The sequence below is a fragment of the Fusarium fujikuroi genome, chromosome FFUJ_chr03 (assembly GCF_900079805.1).
Source record: "Fusarium fujikuroi IMI 58289 draft genome, chromosome FFUJ_chr03".
Classification (NCBI taxonomy): domain Eukaryota; kingdom Fungi; phylum Ascomycota; class Sordariomycetes; order Hypocreales; family Nectriaceae; genus Fusarium; species Fusarium fujikuroi.
The window spans coordinates 2,016,723-2,038,235 of NC_036624.1; the positions used below are offsets into that span (position 1 = coordinate 2,016,723).

The window sequence follows — 21,513 nt, forward strand, 5'->3', positions numbered from 1 at the left end:
TCTGGAATTCTCGAAAACTTCTCCGTCAACAGCAAATGGCTTGCTTCGTAGATTGAGGGACAATTGATGTATTAAGATCTCTGCCGTCTACGGTTTCCCACCTCGCGGGAAACAATTGACATAATCGGAACGGCCGTTAGTTAGTCTTGAAATAGTTTCAATTACACAGATATTGGATCGTATAGCAAAAGCGATGAATTAAAACATTAAAACGAGGTCAACAATCCTTACTATTTCTGAACCTCGTACACGCCCATCTGGAGGGTTGACTACTATCTCAACAAATTCACAAGCAATAAACCTAGACTAATATAAGAAGCGGGAAAGACACATACTGGTCAAAAGACTGCTTCTGGAAGCAATGTACTCGCCATGTCTCCACCGTTGTGGTACTGGGCGCTTGTGGCGACAAGGGGCCGCAAGCCTGTACTCATGTGTCATCTCGCCGGACGGACCTTGTCAGGGGATTTGACAATGCCAGTACGTACTGAGAAAGAGTGCAGCCAAACGCTTTAACCATAGCTTTCGACATACAGTTCCAATTTCTAATCCTCCTCAATCTCGCCCTCTTCGCTGCCGGAGTGAACATCCTTGGTTGCAGGTGGAGGGGTTTTCTTACGAGGACGTTCTTCAGCACGAGGCGGTGTACGCTCTCGAGACCGTTCCCTCTTAGTTCTCTGGTTCAAGTTATCAGCTATACTTTCTCTAGTGCAGTTGAGAGTGATTTTATATTCGTACCTTAGCATCGCGCGAATCACGACGAGTGTATTCGTCTTCATCGTCTGGACGACGACGTCGAGAGCCGGATGGACGTTCATCCCCATAGTTAAGTTCGTCGTGTGATCCGCGGTCGGTACGACGGCGATACAGTCTCTCGCGTTCATCTTCTCGATCTCTTCTTTCGCGGTCGTAGTAGCTGTCATCATCGCGGCGTGAGCGAGAAGGACGATCGTAATCTCTTTCCCGCTCGCGATCACGATCTCTTTCTCGCTCACGACGAGGTGGTGGTGACAGACGGCTTCTATCTGCCCCCAGAAGACCCTCGGCCATGGTGGATTTTCGGTGATTACGCTCCCGCTCAGCGATAGCCTTGCGTCGGTCCGCTTCGTAGGCATCGGGCTCCGGACTGCGACTTCGTCGAGAACCACGTCCACCACTACGATGAGATCGCTCACCTCTAGATCGTTCCCGCTCACGGCGATGCATGTCTCGTTCGCTAGACATACGGTCACGTCGCCTGTAGTTTCGATCTGCTTCATCTTCCTTCTCTCGCAGCCGGCGAATGTGCTTGTCAAAAGCATTGCGTCGTGCATCTTCGGATGCAACGGCCTGGAACTCGTCTGATTTCAAAAGTCGAGATCGTACCTTGTCATATGTATCACTCAAGGCGATAGGGGGCTCCATGCGCTTCATGTAAGCACGTAAATCGTCGATAGCCCTGCGTTGTTGCCGTTCCGACTGCCGATCGTCGTCTCCTCGCTTAGACGAGCGTTTTTCGCGAAGCTGGTGAGTTGTCAGCACCAAGACACAACTCAAAATAATCAGTTAAGTCAACTTACTCGATCGAAGATGAGCTTGAGAATACCAGGTTCAATGTTAGCAGTCCGTCGATCATCCTTCATGATGGAGAGGAACTCCTCAAAATCGCTCGTAGGCGTAAGATCAAACCGCTTGTCCTGCAACTTGTTACTAACCAATTACGAAAGCTTCATTAGAAGTAACAACTTACCTCGAGAACATCCAAGACATCGTTCCTCGGTCCACGCAGCCCACGCTCCTCCTCTTCGATAACATCCCAGAAAAGCTCTTGGGGGGTCGAGCCACTTTGGCCTACGGCGTCGGTATAGCGATTGTCATTCTCGATAAGAGGAACGACCTGACTCCATTTGGTTCCGGCATTAATTTTTCCATTGCGGCGAAGTTCAGTAAGGAGAGACTTGAAAGCGTCACGAGCCTTGCGTTCTTTTCTGAACTTTCGGTTCTTCTCCTCCTGTTTTGTGTCGTTGAACCGGCGCTCCAGGGCTTTCATGTGGTTTTGGAAAGCAGTCAAAATGTCAAACTTGGTAAGAGCCTGGTACTTCTCGTCATTCTGGAAAGGCGGGGTAGATGAAATGATACCTTGAGCATCGGCCCATCGAGTGTATGGCTCCAAGTTAAGCTTGGGAAGCAAATCGATAAGGCCATCCATAGCGGTCTTCCGAAGAGTCGTCTGCTGCTCAGCGTATGCCTTTTTCAGGCTGATGATGTACTCTTCAAAGAGCTGCCGACGCTCGCTCTCATTGTTGGTAGAACGGAAGATGGTCTCGCCTTCAATAATCGGACGTGCAGTCTTCCAACGGGTGTAATGGGTGATCTCAGGGTGCCTTTTCAGCATAGTCTCGAAGTCAGCGCGGAGTTTGGCCAATCTTTCCTTGGCGCGCTCCTTGTCCTGGACAACAACATCCTGACAATACTTATCGAAAGCAGCCTTGCGATCCTTAGGATCCTTGATGGCACGAAACTGCGGGTCTCGCGCAGTTGCTCGAATGGTCTGTTCCCAGGTCCAGTCTGGCTGGACTCCGCTTCGCCGAAGAAGCTTGGCAAAGGCAGCTTCAGCCTCTTCAGTGGTGGCGTATTCGGGGTCGTTCGTGGCGGGTACAAAAGCCTGGACTTTGGGGTCGTTTCCATACGTGATCTGACGAGACTCGGGATAAGTGTCGCGTTGATCGCGATATTGGTCATATGGTGCTTGGTTATAGCCGCCTGCGCTGGCGGGAGGCGTGTAGGGGGTTGCAGAAGCAGGGGTCGCGGGCTTGCTTGTTGTGCCGAGGGCGGTCTTGTAAACATCAGGCATCTCCCAGGAGCTCTGTTTCGTCTCAGTATTATACCAATACTTTCGGCCTCCCTCCGCAGTGTATTCCTTCCATGGCTGGTTTGCGAGAGCGCGCTGTGGCTTGTTAGCAACACTGTACACACCAATGACGGGCACTGAACACCGACCTCAGCTGAGGTCATCATTTCCTCGGGCTTCGTCCATTGCGTGGCTTTGGTAGTCGGATTGTAATAGTATGCTCTTCCATCGGGCGTATGATGCTCCTGCCAAGCCGTAACAGGCTGGCCATAAGGAGAGCCGAAGCCGTTCATCTTAAAGTACTGTCACCTGGCGCAGCTTATGTACGCGACACAAATCGCCCGCTTCAACGTAGTGGCGGGATTCCAGGTCGTGATAAAATGATGGCGATGTAGTGAGAAGGATAGTCAGCCAACACGGAGGCAGTTGAGTTAGAGGTCGATTTCGGTAGCACTAACTTTTTGCGCACAGACCGTTTCCCGTCGCGACAGCCAAGTGCGTGATTACCTAAGGCATTGACCTCTATCAGAGGGGGACCACGTCGCTAAGGGGCATGAGCTGCATTCCGACTTACACGGGTAATCTAACAAATCAATGATAGTTAAAAAGACGAGATCCTTCAAGCGCGCGACTTGGAAGACCCCATTGTATTCAGATCCCAGTTTTTCTCATAACAGGCTCATTTTGATTCTTTGACTGAAATGTCAGACTCTGGTAATACCACAGACAGGGAGTCTATACCAACAGAGGCGACTCAACATGAGCCTGAATCTCTCACTCAGCTCAAAAGAAGCCTATTTATTACCGACCCCACGACTGAGTTTGCTGAGCAGTCACACTTGTCGTATCTTATACCGGAGAATACGGATTTAGATCTGGAAGCAACTTTTAAGGATGTTGAGCCTGGGAAGTCAATACTTGATTCAATCAAACGCAGGGATACATTATTCTTCGGTGAGCAATACGCATTCTCTTTCGTCACTGTGTTGCTAACAATCCCCAGACGAGACCGTAAATGTTCTTCTACTTCTCAGAAGTCCCTGGAAAGATGAAGCATCACTCCGCACACACCTCAATCGGCTAGTCATATCAGTCGAAGCCCAGATCGTCAACAGCAAAACCCATGGCAAGGAGAACCCTACAGCAGATACCATCTTCTCAGGTACAGTCCCAGATATTGATGACCCTTTCATTATCGTCGACGGGGGGGATGAGGAAGAGGAAGAAGAGGAGAGTGAGGATAGTGAAGAAAGTGGTGATGATGGCAACCTAAACCAAAGTGTTTTTGCTGTATGGAAGTTACCCGTCTTTTTGAGTCGACCTCGTACGCGAATCTCGGCACCAGCCATCATCTTCACGGCATCCGCGAGCATGAAACCTGAGGTTTCAACTGACCTCATTGGAAAGGGGAGTGGCTATCTTCAGAGCGGTGTGCCCTCTGGTTTTAACCTACTCGAGTCTTTCGGAAGTGATGCTGCACTCGGCGGAGTGAAGCCTCGGTTGTCTGCGCTGCGAGTATCAAGAGTTACACCGGTTACGCGGTCACAAGATGTCACGAAGCATATACGAGCTCTGCCTCAGGTCCAGCACAAGATCTTTCCTGTCGTCCACACGAGAATCCGGTTTTCAAGACCGACTACGGCACCGACCAGCTCAGCCGTGATCGCACTGCTCGAAGTTGACTTTACATCTCATTTCGAATGCGAGGTATCATTAGATCAAATCGAACTTTCAATTCTCGACGCCACTGTGGAAAACCTCAACAATGACGCGGGCATGCAGCTACCTCTTACCTGCGTTTCTCACGATCATATTACGTTCCTCTATCGCATAGCTCCCCGTCAGCACGACGTTACAGTCAAAAACCCCATGCGGGAACTGGACATTAAAATCTCTGCTACTGCTCAGGTCATACCGGGCCGCTGCACGCCCAGTATGAACATGTCATGGTCTACGCAGCTTGACTTTACTCTCCCAGTCAATCCTGGCTATGGATCGGCAACTGCTGGAACTGGCATTGTCCGCGCCCATAGACCATCGCAACTTTCTATCACAGGCCAAGCAGTAAATCCCCTGGTATCGCCATCTATCATTCGCCCAGACGCCCTACCCACTCTCGAGGCTGCCACATCAAACACGGACGCCTCCATTACAGAACTTGGCATAACCATGACCTTCACCGGTCCCTCTGAACCTGTCTACTCGGGCCAGGTCTTTTCTTGGACCGTCTATATTGTAAACCGTGCTACAGAAAAGAGTTCTGCACCTCCTCGCAAACTTGCCCTTGTTGCTATTCCCAAGCGCCGGCGAGGCGAAGTTCGTATGACACGGCCTCCCTCAGTAGGTGGTCGACGAAATGGCGAAAAAGACGTTGCCGATGCGGTCACCGACGAAAACGTACTCCACGCATTACAGAAGAACTCATCCGTCGAGTCAACTGATGTTGTTTGCTTAAGTGCTGATACCCGTGTCGGTCCTCTTGCCCCGGGAGCTTGTCACGTCGTCGAGCTTCAATTTCTCGCGCTACAACAAGGCGTTGTGGGCCTCGAGGCCATGCGAGTTGTTGATCTAGGGTCACAGGAACATGTCGATATCAGAGATTTACCAACTATGTTGGTAGAGTCAGCAGCGGCATGAAGGTCTTTTCATTCAAGCCAAATTTGTTCATATTGAGCTATCATATTACCTGTATCGTGTGTCGTATGTCTAATATCATTGCCGAAACAGTATTTCTTATAATGTTCCCAACGCCTTCTAACGATGCTGAAACTCCTGCTGCAATGATGCATGTCCCTCATAAAAACACCGCTATATGTTCCGACAAGTAACTCATAACAGGTCATCTAGGTCGTCATCCCATCCTAGTTTCTCATATATTGACACCGACTTAGCAGGTATGGGCTCAGCCGCCTGATTCTCCATATCTATGTTTTTTGTTTTCATACCCTTTACGGGCGTTGCCAAAAGCTCGTCATCACGAGCAAAAGTGAAACTGACCTTTCTTTTTCGATTCGTGACTCCACTCTGGTTGAACAGGTCGGCAGCGGATATAGTTCGTCGTTCTAGAGAAGGCGAAGAAGGCGGGAATGGCAAAACGTCTTCATCATTCTTAGGCCGACGAATGAAACTCGATCCGGCTTTTGTAGGCGTACTGCCGATCCTCTCAATGTCAGGAGTTGGACTCTGGCGGAAGCCACCCCGCTGTGCTCCTCGGAGACTAGTAGAGGGAACAATAGAGGGAAGACTTGAAGGAGGAATGACATCTTCAGTGCTCATAATGGGTGTATCTGCCACCTGTGGGTTGTCAAATACATCTCGAAAGCGTGTATTTGCTGGTGTTGCCTTCACAACGGATGCGCCTAGAGAGCTTCTGCCTGGCTTTCTCACTTCTGAGAATTAATGTTAGCCAGAAATACTCGCAAGGTTTGCCACTCAAATACATACTCTTGGCCGAAGAGCCCACTGTTGCTCGCCGCTCAGCCGCTTCAGCCAATGCCTTGCCGACAACTTCGCGGTTAGGTTTCCTCAAAGAAGATATAGCCTCCTTTAGCTCTGCTTCGACTTGAGCCTTTTTGTTAGATTTTGCGTTTTGCAGGTTGGATACACTGCTGCTCCGAGATAATGGCCCACTCTTCCTATTCATTAGATCGAGCTCAGCGTTCAGGGCCGACTTAACCAGAGATGGATCGCTAGCTTCTCTCTTGATTCCTGGCAGAGAAGTGGATGTTGCAGAGCGCATGAGGGCAATCATATTACTGGGACCTCTGGAAACACTTCGCCGCGACTGCTGCTCAGTCGAAAGGGCTCTTTGCAACGTCCTTGTAGGCTGACCTGACAAGGAGCGTTTGGCAACGGCTCCTGGTTTAGGTGAACGCTTGCTTAATGGTCGTTTCAGAACCTTTGGCCTTGTAGGTTTCACAATGACAGGCCCTCCCAATTTACGGTTGATCGAGTCGCACAGCTCTGGGAGCCTATGGGAGAAGCTAACGAAGATAGTCAGTCGTTATCGGGAGATGACAGGGAAACATGAGGCTTACAATGGCACAATGATGTCCACACAAAAGTCTTTCAGAGGCTCCGATGACGCCTTCTGCTGCGATTGACCGTCCGGTGCTTGAGTGATTTGGGAATCTTCTAAAAGCAGCTGCTCGTCGGAAGCAGTAGATTGCCAGATAGTCAATCGATCAGCGTGGACATCTACAAGAACAGGAAGATTATGTTTGCTCCGCTTCTTGGCCGACGGAACCACCGCGTCACCCTGAGATTCAGCAGCATCAGGCAATAGGGGGAGCTGGCTATTTTCCGCACCGTCTGCGAATTTCAGCGGAGTCAATGCCAGGATCTCCAATATGATTATCATCTGAAGCTGAGTTTCTCTCGTGCGAAGGATAGAGGTAAGTGATCGAATTTGTTGAGTGGGAACGTTGGTCTCGTCCTCTTTCAGTTCAGGTTTGTTGGTGGCCCACCACTTTCTGATATGAGCTTCTTCATGTGGATAGAGCCCATCCTTTCCGATCTTCATCTTCTTGGCTCGGCGCTTTCTCTTCGGGCCTTCGTCAGAACTATCCACCACAGTTTTCATCTGGGCTATAAGAGCTGGAACAGTCTCACGATACTTTTTGTCGATTTGGACAGTGGTCAGAACGAGTCCTTTCAAGAAGTCGATGAGATCCTCAATATCTAGATTAGCGTCAAGGTCGAGATGGAAAGCAGAACGAGCACGAGAGAGTGGTCCTTTGGCAAAATATGCGAGCGATCCCTGTGTTGATTAGCTATGGTAGCGAAAACCAAGCTCAAAGGTCTCACCATGGACTTGTATAGCGTCTCGAAATACTGGGTTCTTAAGGTTTCGAATAAGCTTTCCGTAGTCAGCTGCTGGGAAGGCTCCTCGATTATACCAGAGGTTGAAATTGCAGTTGTTGGGCGTGATGACTGGGCCTGCTGCTCGCCTAGGGGTCGTGCCAGTTCTTCTGATCTGAAGGTTGGCGATGGGAGTTTGGAATCTGTGGTTGTAGCAGCTTCCGGGGCTGCTTCTGTTTTCACAGACTCGGCCAATGTCGAAACAGACTGCGACCTGGGCCTTTTGCGGACAAGGGTTTGAATAGCTTCGATGGCCGCTCGTTTGATTTTTTGTTCGTTATGAATGTGCGGGGCGGTGATTACGGAAGGCCCGTATTGGCTTTGAGACTCGGTTCTAGCAGTTGGGCGTAAGCGTTCTCGACAGACAGCAGATGCGTCGTCTGCTAGAGCCTCCAAGTCTGCCCAGGGTCCTAGCCTGCATACAACATATAATCCATTGGGTTGTCGCTCAAGAGCGTACACAGCACGACTTGCTTCCTTTCTGGCTAGAAGTACCACGGGGCCAGAGCCCATCCGACTCTCCAAGTCAAGGATCTTGATATGAGACTCGAAGAATCGATACGAAGCAAGATCAACATTGGTAGCGTGAAAATCTATATAGGAGAGAGGTAGACGTTCGCGGGGAAGGACCATTAATGGATAGAGGATGCGAGGCTGGACATTGAGTTTCGGAGGATGAGGCTACATGATGAGAACGAATTAGCTGAAGCATTCGACAGTGCCGGAGTCGTATTCGCAAACCTTGATAGCAATCGACGGCTTCAAAAGATGGTCCATGGCTACTGAGTCGGCCCTCTTCCTCTTGTGTCCCTCGGGAGAACGCAGCTCATCTTTGTGATTTGAGCTCCCTTCAGAGCTTGGTGTCAAAATCCTTGACCGCGCTGGACGCGTCGCGTCTGTGCCAGCAACGGCAGAAGAGGACATTGAAACGGAAGAAGTATCATGCGGCGGGATCCATCTGAGAATATTCGAATACAATTACAAAAAGAATTGAATCTAGGATATAGCTGCAAAGCTGCAAAAAACTGTTGTTGTTATGATATGAAGTACTCAAGTAGCATACATTTTATGTGCTAAAGTGGTTTTAATGGGGTGCGTGCACGGGAGCTCCAGATGCCTCTAACTTACCTTAAAGGTACCTAGGTGTATTGGATTGGATGTGACGTATTTGATAGGGAGGTCCCGTCGCGTCGCGTCTTGATTTTAGTGGACAGGCTACCTGCAAAACCTCTAAACACGCTACAGAACTGACAGCACCTCATTCTCAGAGTGAATGGTCTGTAGAATAGGTATACATCAATTTGCTATTCTTAATTATCCATGAATAGTGATTAATGTGGTATCCAAATTGTTCGTTCTCTTCTCTCTATTGGATATAATCACCGCTGGTGCAAAGTCATGTTCTTTCTTGGAATGTATTTAAAATGTGTTGTCACGCCATGAATTGTTACCGATCTGAAGGACGACATCATGAACCAATCTGGATACTATTGCCATCCAGACCATAGACATTAAGGTACTCATCGATTTGCGGTCAATTTGATACGTATTCAACCCTCTGCTACAGCAAATATTTTAACAGCTAAGTGCCTTATGTTGCTTGAGTTGAGGATACCCAGCAGGTATCCGTACTAATAAGCCTTGTCTGAAGTCATAATCTTTGGACCAAGGTTTTTTTTCCTGAGGATGAAACAAGACACACCCAGCTACGATATCAATCTCAGGGCACGTCGTTGCTGTTGAAGATACCCCGGCTATAGCGGTTCTCTGATGATCTTCCATTACTACAAACTCGTATGCAAGTAGAAGTTATCTTGTGTATACGAAGTGTCTCGTCCGTGACTTGGCGGAAGCTGACGTCTACAGGATGAATGCCAAGACTCTTACATGATAGCGCATGCGATGTGGGACAACAACGAACGGACACTTATTCAGCTCTGAGCAATCACCAGCGCAAGAGATCTTTGCTTATCCAGGCCTGCCAGGCTCGTAAACGTCAACTTTGCCAGTTCCTAGTGGCTGCAGAGTCACGTTCGACTCTTTGAATCTTACTTAGCCGATACTCTATGGCCACGGCTCTTTGTTCTCGAACATGGTTGGCCATTGATCACCCCACGCGTTACTGCAAGGACCAGGAGGCAAACATTTCTCAAGGTCGTTGTCCCTTACGTTAGCCCAGTTGGGCTGCATTCGATGCAACGGAGATCCTTTTTGACTTTCCTCGAAAACCGGCAAGCCTCCAAACTGTAATCTTGTAAGCGAGCAGACGTTTGATAGCCACCCCAACTGTGCCGTTTATCTTTCGTGCTTTGGGTTGGCCAACTGCTTTTAGCAAGGCACTATACGCGTCTTCTGTCATGACTGACTAGTCCGTGGAGGATTCACGGCAAGTTCTTCTTCTTTTTACCTTGAGGATGTTGCGAGTAGTACAAGGCCCATGTTGAGGCTATCAGACGAAAGAAGTGATTTGAGTTCAAGATACATGCCCCATATTTCTACCACCTCATACTCAATTGGCTGTCTGTCTACCTAATTGATCCCGCTGCACAAACTCAGCATTTGCAGTGTCGATCCCCCGCGCCAACCCTTTCCCTCGGAGTAGACATGGCTGAAGGTACCGCGTGGTGCGGGGCCGTCATGGGCACAAGAATTTAATCTGGACCTCAGGGAGGGTCATCTGATTGGTTGGGCTCTTCCGTCATAAGTCCAGATTTCGGCGGCCCGGGGCTTTCGTTCGGACTGGCCCGTCCGGGCTGAGACCCGGTTCTCGGGTTTGGGCTAATGTGACCAGAAACAGGAACTGGAGAGCCAAAGGCATTTTCATTGTTCGTTTGAGTCAAGAACAAGGTTTCTGGATAGCGCCATCTAACTAGAACTCGATCTGTTACTGCTTTGGGAACCCACCACTTTACAAGACAGGAATGTGGGACACCACCATAACGCTTTTAGGTTCACGACCTTGGGGTCTAAAAACAACATAACATCGTCAGGGGTTTGCGCTACGCTTTCTCCTTTTATGGGCTCTCCGTAAACGAGTTTGGTATTCGCTACTTCAAGTTCAGTTTTATGAACATCCTCATACCTGTGGCCAGTCATCGCAGGACTGCATCTACCCCATGGAGGTCTTGCCACTCCATAACTAACAAGTGTCTGCAACATACTATCTTATTTTGAACAAAGTCACTCATGCGACGTAGAGATGAGTTTGATTGAATTGTAGATTCAAGTATATTTCTGCGTTTTCCTAAGTGCTTCTCCATGTGCTGCCAACTCTCCCAGCGGTCATGGCACAGAGGTTTTCCAATGTGGTACCTTCCATGTATGGTATTCTCCCGGCCAAGATCTTGCGCCATTTCCGTGGCAGCAGATCCTCCGTGATCATAAGAAACTCCGCTCCCTGTGTACATGCCTGAGCGCCAGCCAGTGCCGTCCTCCCATTACATTAGGGTATGATGCCGTTGTATTCATTCATAAAATACCGAAAAGACAGGAACAAAAGAGAAACAAACAATGGTTACTAGCTTTGACAATCGTCAATTTTCTGCTGCTGTGAAGACATTGTGTCTATACTGTACAATGCCCTTGATGAAATAGAAAAGAAATCGCTGTTATGTGCAGGTTGCAAGAGGCCGTTGGTGCTGATAGCGGTGTGTCACGACCCGTTTCTGGGCCATGTTTGGACATTTACTTGTCCGAGTATGTGAAGCTGGAGGGCGTCATGTTCATAAAATTGACGCTCTGCTGACTTTGTCCAGGCGATGAATGTGACGACAACGAGGCGTCGTCGGACCAATTGTACTCAGCGTTGCCACCAGCAAAGCCAAAGTAGGTAGGCCCCATTGGGGCACCATAAGAAGGGGTCTGGGGCTGGCTAGAGCACCCCTGTGAAACATAGTTGGGCACTTGGCTTGAGGTACCAGGAACCTCGAACTCACTGGGGTATGGCGCCAGTCCTGGTGTCACCAGAGGTTCATCCGCCACGGCGACCTGATATACAGACTCGTTGCTGTACAGTTGATCCATGACACCTGGTGTAGTGGGTGGAGTACGCAGAGTTGGGTCGTGAACGGCAAGATCCATTGGGTACTTCTCTTCGTATGCTACTGAGCTAGCCGGAGTGGCCTCGCACAAGCCTTGCTGATTTGCTACGACAGGTGTGTTGGGGGTGGGTGGTGCGATTGTTGCAGCAGTCTGGAAGTTAGGGGAGCGGTTAAGCTGCATGAGAGCCTCGGGGTTTCTTTCAAAATAGGGGCTTCTCGGGCCACCACAGGGTTTGCTGATACGGCCAACGCCAGTCGCGGAAGCAACACGACGCATTGAGTGGCCAGCGTCTGCCCTTCTTCCCATGTCGAATCCAGTTCTAGGACCACTTGCTGAGTAACTGCGCGAGGCATTGATGGCAAGTTGAGGTGGGCGCCTGTTTCGACGAGATGCAATATCCATCGAAGGGGAGGGCTTCAGACCCATAGAGGGCTGACTAATGTGGTCCACAGCAAGGCTGTTGCTGGAGTAAACATATTGCTCCTGAATAGGGGATGTAGACAGGCGAGGGAAGCACTGCTGGGGTAATGAAGGGGTAGGCTCATCATCCTCGTTTGGCACAATCAACTGAGGATACTGACTGTAAGAGGGCAGAGATGCGTTGAGAGATACGGATACAGGCTCTGGTGTAGGCTGAGAAGATAGATTTGGGGATGAGCCGACACCAAAATCGGAGTGGCTAGCATCATTCTCGCTTTCATGCTCAGGACTTGATACGTCTGTCGACCGGATTTCGAGAGGGCGAGGGGCTGGGAATGGAGCGCTGGAAACAACCCGATCAGAGAGATGGTCGTCGTCTGAGTGGACACCACAGTCATTGGAAGTTGTGTCTTTGTCCATTTTCTGTTTCGCCGCGTACTCGCGGATGTTCTTCTCCTTCTTCTCCCTTGCTCGTCGGTTTTGGAACCAGTTCTGCGAGTTTGTTAGTAATTTCGATACAGGTTTCTCAAAATTCAACACCGACATTAATACGGGCATTGTCTACTCTCATAGACTCAGCCAGTGCCTTCTTGGTAGTGCTGTTGGGCTTGTGATTCTTCTGAAACTCGGCCTCAAGGATCTCGACCTCCTCTTTAGAGAGTCGAGGCTTTGTCTCAGTTGTTCTAGACATTTGGTGATGATGTAGGAGATGTCCCTGGTGAGCATTGTAAAGCTCCATCGATTCAGGGAGGTAAGCCGCATAACTTGGTAGTTGTTGAGAGTATCTGGGGTATTGGTGGGCAGCGCTCTGGTAGCCCCAGCCAGACCACTGGGGTTGGTGGTGGTATGAACCCATGTTCTCCATCACTGGCTTTTATTCAGGAATGTAACAGGCGAGTTGGCGGTAATGATTGGAATGAAGAATGCAGACCCGCGTGTAAGTCAGGGTCAGGTTCTGTAAAGCTTGATATCTTAAGCGTATGAACGAATGGCAGATCGATTTCTTGTCGATTACAAGTAAAGAGTGACTTGGTCAGACTGGCTAGGCAATATCAAATAGAAGAAAAGAGAGTGAGGAGGTCGTGGGTGATCAAGTTGCGTTAGGCAGCGGAACAAGTCGTCTTTTGAAGAACCGTTGTTAAGGCAAGGCAATCCAGGCAAGCGAGAAGAGTACCGCAATGGTGAGACAAAGGTCAGTCAAACTGCCCTCTTAAGGATGAAGTAGACGAAGGAGGTTCTTAGTCGGAAGGGAAAGCAATGATGGAGATTTGGAGGGGTGTGCGAGGGTAAAAGAAGGGAACGACCTCTTCATGTTGTACACAGCTTGAGGAGCCCTTAAAAACACCGGCAGTCATTTTAGCCCGTCATGGTAAACTGTCTGCAAGATGGCGTGTGGGTTCTCACCCGAGGGAGCTGGAGTCGAAAAGAAGCAATCAGACCCCTGGATCCCAACATGGCCGGAGGAGGAGATCACATCGCGGCGAGATGTCTTGTCATGGGTAGAGCAGGGGCTGCAGGCACACACGCGAAGAATCAGCACCAGAGCCTAGGTTGCTGTGCTCTGGCCAGGTACCTAGAGCAACTTTGGGCTCAGGTTCTGGGCTGCGGGCCCAAGAGCTGGAGGCTCGCCCACCGACCTCATCCCTGCATTCAACCCCTGTCCACCCTTCCCAACGACAAGGCTACGCGAGAGTTTTGTTTTAGGCGTGCGCCGGGGTGCAGTGGGCACCGCAAAGGAGGGAGCGCTCCGCGCCGGTCTGTGCTGCCGTCGTGGCGGCGCCTTGTCCACGCTCGTTGATCCACAGCTCTGTTATCCCTCCGAAGCATCCCTCGGAGGGCTTGAAGTCACCGTTCTGGCGGGATTGGGTCAGCGGGTCCTGCGTTCGCCTGTCTTGACTGTGAAAGGGAATAGCTGTTGTGGACCTACGCCTAAAGAAGATGCAAGAGCTGCCACAGTGGAGTCCGCGCTGGATCTCGCACTTAGCTCGAGGGGTTGATGCAAGTTGGTAGGGCCGGGTCCCAGGGAGGCGGCGCTCCAGTTTCTGTGCCTTGACCTTGTCTCATTCGGCCAACTGTTGGTGTTTTCGTTGTCGTTGACATTGCCTTTTCACCGTTGCTCATCCATGTTAGGTGGTGATTGACTCTGAGAGACGCACAATCTCGTATCGTACTAGATTGCCCAGAAGTCTAAACAAAAGATGATCTTGCCAGAATAAGGGCTGATATTCAGTCAGATCAAGATTATGTCCATTTCTCTGATGCATATGTGATGCTTGGGTCCAGATGCTTGGTGTTCGGCCTGGCTTCCTCAGAAATGCCAATTGTCGGCGATAACACGCAATCGCTCCGTGAGGCCATTCATGCATGAGTTGAGCTGTGAATTAAGCGAATTGAGTCGGCGTAGTCAAATAAGCTCCGGGCCCGAGAAGTCCAGAAGTCTTAGATTGGGCCGGAAGGTATCGTGAAGAGGCAAGTATATCGTACCTAAGTCCCCCTGTACGAGGACCGCCGGCCCAGCGCTTGCAGCGTGCTGTAGTTGTTGAAGTCGTCAGTCCCCAGCCAATCATGCCCTGTCAACGCACCTCTGCCATTGGCCTGGGCTTTCTTTCATGCAGTCCCGAAGAGCTGGGAGGTGAGATGAGGCAGGTAGGTATACCCCGAAAGACTTACCTTTTACGCCGTACCCTACTCGGGCTTGTGAGGGAAAGACGTTATCCTAAAACAGATTATGCTTTCCATTTCTAGCTTCCAGCTTGCCTCTTCACGACCACCTTCTCCGTGATTGCTCAAAAGTATCCAAAAGGTACTAAGGCAGGTAGGTCAGTATCTAGGTACCTACTAACCTACCTACCTCCTAACTCCAATGGAAGTGACTGTGGTCTGCCTTTTTGGCGCTTGCTTCTCTGCTCAGCATACAAGGGCTTTCTCAATTCAAATTGGTCCAGCTGAAGTCCACATATTCATCACCTCTTGTCTTTCATCATGGCACACAAAGATCAAATGGCAGATTGAGTGTCCAGCTTGTACGACGTTGTCTTTGTCACATCCGCTGGTGGCGGACGGCATAATAAGCTCATTTATCAGCTGTGCAACCACATTATCACATCACACCAAATCGACAATTGCGAACAAGCCCTGCGGAGAGAATTTGCGATCCTGCAGCCTTGTTTGTTAGTTTGCCATTGAGGTTGTTCACACCAAGCAGGTCGTGACCATCCAAGTCGCCGAGTCAAAAAAGTTTCCCCAAATCAGACTGAACCATTTGACGGCGAACGACTTAGATGATACTTCAACAATCCACGTACCACCCCTGCACAAGGAACTGCAGGTAGGAAAGTCCCGACTCGGTCTGGATATTCATCTTTGCCATCGCTTTGCAGAGCTGAACAATGTCGAGTGCATATATAGTATGGCGAATGTAACCTTGGCTATTCAGCTTGCCAAATCTCACATCCATGTAAATCCTCTTCTGCGCATTTGCATAGTCGAAACAAATGGCAGCTCTGAGTGGTGCTACAACCGGGCATCCTTCCTCGCCGTTGGCATCCCTCGCGTACAACCCCTTCTGTCTATATCGGGCATTGCAACTTAGTGTGTCCCCAAGAGGCGTGGTACGATCGACAGCAAGACGAGGGATTGCGTGAAGTTGTGTAAGCGGCTTGAACACTACGTCTGTAGTGCGCTCTGGTTCCCAGCAAGGTGGTTCAGTCGGCTCTCTGCGTTCTCAATCTCAGGAGAACACTGTGTCTTTGTGACGAGTTCCAGTCTACAAGGAACATCTGGCTCAGATGCGACTGTTCCGACTTTGTCATACAGGCACTGTTTGGTCTATCTTTGCCTTCTGATATCAAACATGTCATCAAGCCAAGTGAAGTTCGCTCAGCGCTACAAGGCACGTTACGACCGGTGAAAATGTGAAAAGGGTGCGAGGGTGCGAGGGAGCGTGAGCGGTTGGCCATTAGCGGGCCCGGCCGCAAATTGCACACCTGCAGGAAGGTGATGCCAGGGCACTACAAAGAGATTGGGGATGTGTCTGTCAACGGCCTTGAGAGGCCAGGAGGATGCGACTCTCAAGCTTCAAGAACCTGCCCAGCCATGGTTGTGACATGTATGTAGTCGCCAGCGAGTCGATCCTAGCCCACGATGGGGTCACCAGCCAGAGTTTACGAATCAACGGCATGGATAAGCGACAATTCAGGCCAGCTGTAAGTCTCGCCAGAGGCGGGTCACCGGAAACGCAACTGCTCAGGGATGGAAACAAACCAAGCTTTCCAAAACTGGCAGGGTTCCAACGCTGAGCGCACGGTGCCTATCCTAGAAAACCTAGGAGCCCGGAAATGATATATCGAAGCAACGAATTTGAGGTGTAGCATCGCAGCACAGTAGCACCGTCATTGTGCTTCCCATTGACGAAAATGCACCAATATGAAAGTTACACGGACCCGACTACGAATGCTTGATACAGGGCCAAAAAGTTATTTATCACAACCAAACAGCGGAGTCCTTCCATAACCAGGTTGCTATCTACAGAAGTTTTCAGTACTGAGAGTGCTGATCATTTCGAGCAACGCACGTGAGTAAGTTGAAATTGAGAGACTGATTTTGTTGTTTATTATCAGCATGTCAAACTGATCTTCTCAGGTCTTTGGTCACTGTGTCGGTGCAGTGGGTCGCACACTCATTTTCAACATCACAGCACCTCCACTTCTCAGGTACGACGGGGTGGGGTTGAGCCAGAATGAAGTTCACGGCAAAGCCGAAGAGAACGGTCTCGACTCACTAATAAGCAAACTCGTATGTATGTACCTGCACCCGCCTGAGCGGCTTGTGGGAGACCGCGTCACTTTCTTTCTTGCTGTTGTCTTCCTTCGAGATTCACCGCAGACCGCGAATTGCTTCAGTGGAGGCTCTTTGCTTCCGAACGAGGATCAAAATCTTTCTTGATATGCGTTGTGCATGTTGCAGGCATTTTCCTGACGGATGATCTACATAAGATGTGCACCATTATGCCCCCAGATACTGGTCTAGGAAGTGATTAGCTCTTCAGTGCGGGGGTTACTTGACAGAAAACCAGGATCTCGGATACGATGTACTCCAGAGCCTGTACATGCACTACGATACATTGTGCATTAACGTCAGGTGTTCAGAGTGCTTTGGAAACCATGGTAGATTCTATACACTTTGCGGTGATTTCCGATGAAGTGAGGACACCGAGGAATCTCCAACATGAAAAGTCAAGGGCCTGGGATTCCAGAAGCGATCTGAAAGTGACTACATGGTCTTTGCTGTCGGGAAGAAGCCGTCCCGATACTGGCAGGGGCCGATCTTGTCGATCACTTTTGGACGGGTCACTTCGACTTTGCGGCTCTGAACCGTCATAAAACTGCATGTCTGATTCTTGTCGTCAACAACGGCCTAAATAAGTAGCGACCTTGCTCAGTAGTTAAGCACAATCGAGCCAAAACAGAAAGCCGTAGTGGTTGCTACGATACAATCCTTTCCCAGCTGAGTACACACCAACACCCGCGGGACACTGTTCCCATTCGACCTGCGATTACAGTCTGAAGCCCAATTTGTCTTCGGCACTTAGATACTGAGGACGTCACGTACTGAATCGAGTATAGTACCCTTGTCGATATGCATTTCCGACCACAGGCTGCATGAATCCCTGGTCGTCCTTCAGACAAGACCGCTGGCAGCCTGGCACGAGGTTACCCTTGTAAGAGGTCCTGGTCAGAAGCAGATCCGAGCATTTTCGGGGTCGCTGTTTACCAGAGATTCAGAATTATCAGAGATTGCCTTCGCTTACCACGTCCGGGCACTAGATCCGCGGCCCGCACATATCTTCCTACGACTTCAAGGGGTACAGGAATACAGGCGACGTTTCGAGTGAGAAAAACGTACGATTTAAACATCTAGCCAGGAGCACTAATAGCAGGGCTAGTTCGTCGCCGTTTTGATGCTTTATCTGAAAGTGCTTATCAGGCGTCCGCCTTGAGCGTTGAGCAAGCATAACGGCTGCCTCATCAGAGACAATGTCTCAGAATCTGCTGCGGAGTGCAGTGTTGCGATTGGTCAGCGTGCTAGCGCCTCCCAGGAGGCCCGCAGAAACCAAGGCTTAGCGCAGACGGGGCAGAGGCTGGCTTGGAAGACCTACCTTACGCTAAGTACCAACAAGTCACTCCATGCTCGTTGAGCACGGCTAGAGAATGGATCATGACCGAGCTCTGCCCCTGAAGGAAGAAAAAAAACCCTTCTCAGGAGGTCGTCGAAACTGAACAGTTGGACTAAACCAAGCTTTTAGAGGGGAAAGTTGAGGTGTTGAGCTCACCGAATACATATATGTATCTGGGGTGCGAATCGACTCCTGATGCAATCATGATCTACTGATGATCCTTCAGTATGGGCATCTTGTACTACAGCATTCGGCACCGCATAATCGATGGACAGGTTCAACGAGGATTGGGTATTGGGCGGCCGAACAGAGGCAGGGTTGGATTGCTAGAGGTCCTAGCGAGAGTTACCAGTCCTCTGGAAAGCTCTAGGCCGTGGCAAATCTACCACGTTAACGATTGGAGCACTCGTGGCCTACTCGTACAACAAGCAAGCGAAGGTTCAGATCCGATGCCCCTGTCACTGGGGTTTGGGCCTAGCTTCAACTTAATCCCCATGTCCCATCGTCTCGGTAAACCGGTGGTCTATTGGAGAATCTTCAAACCTCTTTGCATGACAGGTGCTGAACCTTGTCATAAGAACTGCCTGTGACTTAACTTACATACTAAGTTGCAGGCTTCTCACTGATGAGCTTCGGCTGCCCGGTGCAACTTAAGAAGGGGTCGGCCTACTAATCGCAGACTGGTGGTCTAGCTCTGCACTTTCAATGGCTACAACTTCGATGACATAATGATCGATGCTTCGATGTCAGCTATGCCGTCAAGGAAAGGGAAAAACGCCCTGAGCTCTGAAAGTCAAAAACGTGTTGTTTTGATGAGGAATTGTTCACCTGTCAATGTGCTAAAGTTTTCCTTAATGCCGGGCAAATAACACAGCTGTACCTAGATATTCATACGCTTGTGTCATGGCCAGAGTCATGAACAGTAAGGGTATATTGAACCGGAATCACTGTCGAACATGCAGAGCTCCAGGATCATGGATGAATCGAGCTACGCGCTACTACATGCATACATGCATGCCAACGACGAGACTGGTCAGCATAGGTCCGAAATGGGCTCTTGAACGGCGAACAGGGGTCATGTTGTTTCTCGTCTGGTCGAATAAGGCCAGAAGCGGATCCATTCAACACGTGGCCGGCGAGTCCTGGTGGTCTTTGCTATTCCTTTCTAGGATTCCCAGGCTACCTTAGCGCTTAGCCCTGTATTGTAGGTGCTGCGTTGTTTCTGGGGGAGGCTTGCAGTGAGGCCGTGGTCAATTCGAACGCTGATATCAAGCAGAAAGCTCAGGAATCCGCCTGCACTGAAAAAGCAAGTCTGACGAAGAGCAAAGATCTCTTCTGAGATGAAGCCATGGATGTGCCATGTCTTTAATAACCTAGCAGCAGTTCACCAGTCCAAGCAACCGACGCAATCCGCCGTCGGTAGCCTAGCTGCTGGGGTCAAGCTTATCAGACTCTGAATCATCACATAGCGACACTTGTGTTAGATTCTCTAGTAAGCTAATGAAGCAAGCTCTTGTCGTCGAGTGGGGACTGGATGGAGGAAGAAGGCAGAGCGAGACCCCAAACCAACTTGAATAGCGCCCACTACGTAGTCTAGGTAGGGTGTCCTGGTACCAGTATCTTACTGCTGTACACTTCTCCGGGGATAACAGTTTTTCATGGGCCTCGACCAAGCTTGTTGATACTCCGTATATTGACCAATCATGACGTGTCTTCAACGTATGCCATAGTGACTTGTCGCTCACTGAGCACCGCAAAGGCCTCTACTCTAATAATTTTCAGACATGATGGCTCTAGGGGCTGCCTCAAAGGCCGGTCAATATGACAAAGAGCATATTTTTGTTTGCTTTTTCAGTCCCCCTCTGGCAGTCCTTTCTTCTACGATGTCAGATAATGATGCATTTTTTTTCTTCTCTCTTTCTTTTTTCCTCTTTGAAAAGGCCGCCAGCCTTCGGTTCTCGAAACGCGCCATTTACAAAGCAGGAGTGGAAATATTTATGCAGGAATAAGGAGTCCAAGATGGTGTGTAATACATTTCAGAATTCGTCGCTTCTTATAAAGGGCAGCAAAATTCATGAAACAACAAAGAAATGTGTTTTGTTGGTATCTGGACCGTCTTTCGTGGCTGGATAAGACACTCAAGCTTAGAGGGGATCCAATCTCATTTGAGCCAGCCACGATCACGGACTAAGATCCAAATCGAGAGTGCGTCTAGGGCGTTTGCATAGGTAGCGGATGGCTTTCCAGGGTATTGGTGCTCGGCCCAGGAACGTAAAGCGCCAATAACCCGGGTTCTCGCGGGGCGGTATAACGGCAGCGAATTTGTGGGAGAGAAAAGGAATTCTGGCGTCCTCCTTCTATGATACTATCCAGCCCCTGCCAGCTGAGCATTCTGCTCTGCTGCTTAGGCTGTTAGCCTGCCTGCCTACCTGCCTATATTATGGCCATTATTATCTTGGCCGCCCTCTCCGACGCCGTGGATGCGCACGGATTCGATATCCCGTTGAATCCTACCGGAAGATCTCCCTTTGTTTCCACGGTGGGATATGATGGGTCCTTCAGGGAAACCCTTGTCTCAAGTAAAATAATGACAGGGGGCTCGCGAGTCGTAATCACAACACCATGGACTTTGTTGACTTGACGCAGTTTCGAATCACCACTCCCTTCGCCTTGCCTGAAGTTTGTTCCGGACAGTAGTGGCACAGAGGACAGTGGAAAGAAAAGCCACCGGGTCAGCCTCCATGTCACTACCCGCCCTTTGCGAATCAGAGTTATCACGACAGTGACACTGGGCGTACGGGACCTTGCAGGAATCACCCGTAGCCCTGACATGGCACGAAAACACAGAAAATTGGTCTGGCAAAGACAGCTGTTCATGCTTGAACAGCTTATAGACCGAGTGCTTCCGGCGTGCGGAAATCACGGCAAACCTGCCATGCAGTACAACAGACTGCGAAATTGCGGTTCCTGTCACCTCACCTGTCAACTGTCACTTTGGTATGCTGTCCAACCTCACAAGAGCTTTTCATAGATCTTTGATGCTATTCTCGTCCTCGCTGGCCTCATACCCCTCTGCATATAATAACAAACACTTGCTTGCTTGCTGCCTTATCGTGGCACAAATTCTCCCTCAAACAAACACAGAGTTTTTGTTAGCTTGGTCTCCTTGCTTTGGTCCACTTGAACC

The 21,513-nt window shown here is 49.8% G+C and overlaps 5 protein-coding genes; 2 read left to right on the top strand and 3 right to left on the bottom strand.

Annotated features, from left to right (window-relative positions):
* Positions 1-545: 545 nt before the first annotated feature.
* Positions 546-3,123, bottom strand: FFUJ_02747 (related to U1 snRNP protein; the record flags this gene model as incomplete). XM_023574515.1 has 5 exons in its annotated part: positions 546-677; positions 739-1,503; positions 1,560-1,676; positions 1,730-2,926; positions 2,980-3,123. 5 exons carry the CDS (start codon positions 3,121-3,123, stop codon positions 546-548), a joined length of 2,355 nt encoding a protein of 784 aa, XP_023427856.1.
* A 408-nt stretch (positions 3,124-3,531) lies between these two features.
* FFUJ_02748 (uncharacterized protein) lies at positions 3,532-5,467 on the top strand (the record flags this gene model as incomplete). XM_023574516.1 has 3 exons in its annotated part: positions 3,532-3,784; positions 3,834-3,992; positions 4,050-5,467. 3 exons carry the CDS (start codon positions 3,532-3,534, stop codon positions 5,465-5,467), a joined length of 1,830 nt encoding a protein of 609 aa, XP_023427857.1.
* Positions 5,468-5,659: 192 nt separating this feature from the next.
* FFUJ_02749 (uncharacterized protein) lies at positions 5,660-8,614 on the bottom strand (the record flags this gene model as incomplete). XM_023574518.1 has 6 exons in its annotated part: positions 5,660-6,031; positions 6,143-6,219; positions 6,275-6,813; positions 6,868-7,589; positions 7,637-8,371; positions 8,432-8,614. The coding sequence occupies 6 exons, from the start codon at positions 8,612-8,614 to the stop codon at positions 5,660-5,662; spliced, it is 2,628 nt and encodes an 875-aa protein (XP_023427858.1).
* Positions 8,615-11,374: 2,760 nt separating this feature from the next.
* On the bottom strand, positions 11,375-13,007 carry FFUJ_02750 (uncharacterized protein; the record flags this gene model as incomplete). XM_023574519.1 has 2 exons in its annotated part: positions 11,375-12,643; positions 12,696-13,007. The coding sequence occupies 2 exons, from the start codon at positions 13,005-13,007 to the stop codon at positions 11,375-11,377; spliced, it is 1,581 nt and encodes a 526-aa protein (XP_023427859.1).
* Positions 13,008-13,536: 529 nt separating this feature from the next.
* FFUJ_02751 (uncharacterized protein) lies at positions 13,537-14,148 on the top strand (the record flags this gene model as incomplete). XM_023574520.1 has 2 exons in its annotated part: positions 13,537-13,650; positions 13,729-14,148. 2 exons carry the CDS (start codon positions 13,537-13,539, stop codon positions 14,146-14,148), a joined length of 534 nt encoding a protein of 177 aa, XP_023427860.1.
* Between the last annotated feature and the right edge of the window lie 7,365 nt (positions 14,149-21,513).